This window comes from Apus apus, chromosome 8, assembly GCF_020740795.1.
Source record: "Apus apus isolate bApuApu2 chromosome 8, bApuApu2.pri.cur, whole genome shotgun sequence".
Classification (NCBI taxonomy): Eukaryota; Metazoa; Chordata; class Aves; order Apodiformes; family Apodidae; genus Apus; species Apus apus.
The window spans coordinates 11,489,247-11,493,074 of NC_067289.1; the positions used below are offsets into that span (position 1 = coordinate 11,489,247).

Below are 3,828 nucleotides of genomic sequence, written 5' to 3' on the forward strand. Positions count from 1 at the left end.
GGCCGGGCGCCGCCATGTCGGGCCGCACCCCCGCGGCCGCCCGGCGGCGGGTCCTGCGCGGCAGCGGTGGCCGGGGCTGTCCCTGCCGCGGCGCGGGGGCGCCATGCGCGCTGGTAGCGCGGAGCAGCGCAAAAGCCGGCCCGTCCTTCCCGCTCGCCGCCCCTTGCTCCCGCCCCCGCGCTGCGGGGCGGAGCGGAGTGCGGCACCGCCTCGCTCCGGCGGCCGCCGTGAGCTGGGCTGCGGAGGCGGCCGCGGCCGCTCGGCGATGGCGGCGCGGAAGAAGCGCGGCTGCCCGCGCGGCTGCTAAGTAGGGCAGCGGCGGGGCGGGGGCGGCGGGGCCGTCGCGGCGGCTGCGCCATGTGGGCCGGGCGCGGGGGGCCGGGCGGGAGACCGCGCCGGGGGCGGCGCGCCCTGCTGACCGCAGCGGGCCCCGGGGCGCCGGGGCGCTGAGCAACAGTTGGCCCCGCTGCCGCCCAGCATGAAAGTGTGCCGGCGGAAGGCGCTGGCGCTGTGCCTGGGCTACGCGCTCCTGCTGCTCCTTGCCGCCCTCAACCTGCTGGAGTACAAGTGGCGGCGGGAGCCGCGGCGCTGCGGGGAGCCCCCCGCTGCCCCCCATCACCGCCCCCCGCCGCCGCCGCCCCCGCCGCCGCTGCCGGCCGGGAGCCGCGGTCCGGCGGGCGACCGGAGGCAGCTGGTCTATGTCTTCACCACCTGGCGCTCGGGGTCGTCCTTCTTCGGGGAGCTCTTCAACCAGAACCCCGAGGTCTTCTTCCTCTACGAGCCGGTGTGGCATGTCTGGCAGAAGCTGTACCCCGGGGACGCTGTGTCGCTGCAAGGGGCGGCCCGCGACATGCTGAGCTCCCTGTACCGCTGCGACCTCTCCGTCTTCCAGCTCTACAGCACGGCGGGTGCCGGCAAGAACCTCACTACGCTGGGCATCTTCGGGGCAGCCACCAACAAGGTCATCTGCTCCTCGCCTCTCTGCCCGGCCTACCGCAAGGAGGTGGTGGGCATGGTGGATGACCGGGTGTGCAAGAAGTGCCCCCCGCAGCGCCTCAGCCGCTTCCAGGAGGAGTGCCACAAGTATCGCACGCTGGTCATCAAGGGTGTCCGTGTCTTCGACCTTGCTGTCCTCGCCCCACTCATGCGGGACCCGACCCTGGACCTCAAAGTCATCCACCTGGTGCGGGACCCCCGGGCCGTTGCCAGCTCCCGCATCAAGTCCCGGCATGGCCTCATCCGGGAGAGCCTGCAGGTGGTGAGGAGCAGGGACCCCCGCATCCACCGCATGCCCTTCCTTGATGCTGGCCACAAGCTGGGTGGAAAGAAGGAGGGGGGGGGTGGCTCGGACTACCATGCCCTGGGTGCCATGGAGGTCATCTGCAGCAGCATGGCCAAGACCCTGCAGACTGCCCTGCACCCCCCTGACTGGTTGCAGGGCAACTACATGGCCGTGCGCTATGAGGACCTGGTGGTAGAGCCCATCAAGACCCTGCGGCAAGTGTATGGCTTTGTCAACCTGGTGGTTAGCCCAGAGATGGAGAAGTTTGCCCTTAACATGACCAGTGGTCCCGGCTACTCCTCCAAGCCCTTCGTGGTGTCGGCCAGGAATGCTACCCAGGCACTGAGTGCCTGGAGGACTGCGCTCAGCTACCAGCAGATCAAGCAGGTCGAGGAGTATTGCCACCAGCCCATGGCCCTGCTGGGCTACGAGAGGGTCGGCAGCCCCGAAGAGGTGAAGGACCTCAGCAGAACGTTGCTCAGGAAGCCTCAGCTGTGATGAGGCAGCAGGTGCCTGCCGACTGGCTTCGGGGTGGCTGGCCCCACCAGGGAGAGGAGCTGCTCTGGCTGGCTTGAGGGAGGGAGGGAGCCGGGAAAAGCAACCTGGTTTCCAAATTCCTCCAAAGACTGCTGAAGGGTAACATACAGTAATGTGATGATTTTTTTTTTTAATTTTTAATATCACTCCTTTGCATTGGGTTAGATTTAAAATACTTCAGTAAATAAAGTGGAACTGAAATTTGTATAAAGCCCTTTCCCCCTTCTCTGAAATGCCAGATATTGATTCTGTACCAAAATCTTGATTATGGAGTTCTTGTGGGTTTGGAGATAGTAACAAAAACTCTTGCACAATTGCTAACACATCTTTATATCCCTTGTTGCGGAGGGGATGCCCTTGGAAAGCTTAATGCTGAAAACCAGACTTTTGTATGAAAGCAAATGTTCAGACATGATAGTAGTAAAATAAAACAATAAATGATATTCATTTTTATAATTACCTCAATTGTTTGGGAATTACAGTGTTGCTTATGTACAGCTGGAGGGGATGCTTGCTTAAAATTAGCAACGTGGACTTTTTTGATGGTATGGGTGGAGGGCTGGAGTGCAAAATTTGACACATTGAAAGATTAGGAGCTACTCTTGCAGAAACAAGTACAGATCTCACAAATGTAGTGCAGATTTTACGGCTATGTCAAAGCAGCTATCTATTTAAGTATTGTCTTTTTTTCTGTTGTATTTAAAAAGTCTTTCAAGTGCCACTGTATTAGAGTCCTAAGAGTTTTAAAATGTTTGCCATCACAGCAGTATTTATTTTTGTCATGACGTGTATGTCCAAGAGTCACTGTCAAATAGAAGTGGATCTACAGCATGACAAGAAGTGCAGGATTTAAAAAGACATTTAACATACTGGAAACATTAGCATGTGTGAAAACAAAAATAAAATTATATATATTATATATATTATATAGTGCTAACAGTACGTATTTAAGATATTTCTTGACGTTGGTTGGTAACAGGCATAAGAGGGAAATACAGAAAAATGCATAACATGATTTATTTTTCCCCTTTGTCTAAGTGTCCAAGAGTATATTTATGAACGAGGAGGGAGGAAACACAGCTGTCCGTGCGTAACTCAAATGGAGCTTTTACGGAGTCACCTTTGTGTTTGATTTCAAAGCACTGGTTAGATATGCATTTGTTGTGAATTGTCATTGCTCTAGGAGGGAGCCAGATGGTGGTCTGGCTCTTTCTGGGAGCCTTGCCTATAGCTCAGTCCCATTGCTAAAATCTGATTTAAAAAAAAAAATAATAAAAAAAAAATAATACTTTGGCTTTTAGAATTTCCTGGAAAAGTCCCGGTTTATTAAAGGTTAAGTGGTGTATTGTGTATGAGAAGTGCAGACACCTCAAGTAGTTTATAATCTTAGTGGTGTTCTCTGATGTTCTTTGAAGGCTCATTTTGGAACTTGAGTTTTTAAACAGAAGTAATTTTGCCAAACTTCGTTTAGGAGACTATAGACTTTTCTACAGGAAGTACATTTTACATTGCCTATCTGGGTGTTGTGCCTTCAGCAAATGTGAAGAGTATGAGTAGGAAAAGGGAAACTGGTTTGTGAAAATAAATGGCTATAAACAGGATGCTGATAAGTGTGTGTGTGTGAAAATTTTAGTGATGTGTAAAATGTGTATTTATTGTATCAGTACTTTAAGTTAAGCAGCTGGTAACTGGCTACTAAGGTATTTGAGTTCTTGATGAAATTTTGGCTTTAGATGTTGAACTTGCTCTGAAAAGGAAACACATCTAATAAACTAGTTAAAATATTATTGCATAAGGTTGCCTATACACTTGCTGAGTGACTCCATGACACGTGTCCATTCCCTCAGTTCATCTTCACCATCAGTATAAGCAGCATAAATAATACTTATCAATGGGAGATAAATAATTGGCCTGTTAGGATGTATTCCCAAATTCCAGACAGCAGTTCTGAAATGGGAGGGTTAGTTAATTTGGTATTTAAAAATACAGATTAAGGTAATTGTGTTGTG

The 3,828-nt window shown here is 52.5% G+C and overlaps 1 protein-coding gene across 1 annotated transcript; it reads left to right on the top strand.

Annotated features, from left to right (window-relative positions):
• Positions 1–209: 209 nt before the first annotated feature.
• On the top strand, positions 210–2,745 carry CHST2 (carbohydrate sulfotransferase 2). The gene has a single exon (XM_051626352.1). It carries the CDS (start codon positions 479–481, stop codon positions 1,778–1,780), a length of 1,302 nt encoding a protein of 433 aa, XP_051482312.1. The 5' UTR covers positions 210–478; the 3' UTR covers positions 1,781–2,745.
• The last annotated feature ends 1,083 nt before the right edge of the window (positions 2,746–3,828 follow it).

Excerpts from the sequence above, each read along its gene's own strand:
- CHST2 (XM_051626352.1), top strand. The coding sequence starts at position 479 with ATGAAAGTGTGCCGGCGGAAGGCGCTGGCGCTGTGCCTGGGCTACGCG.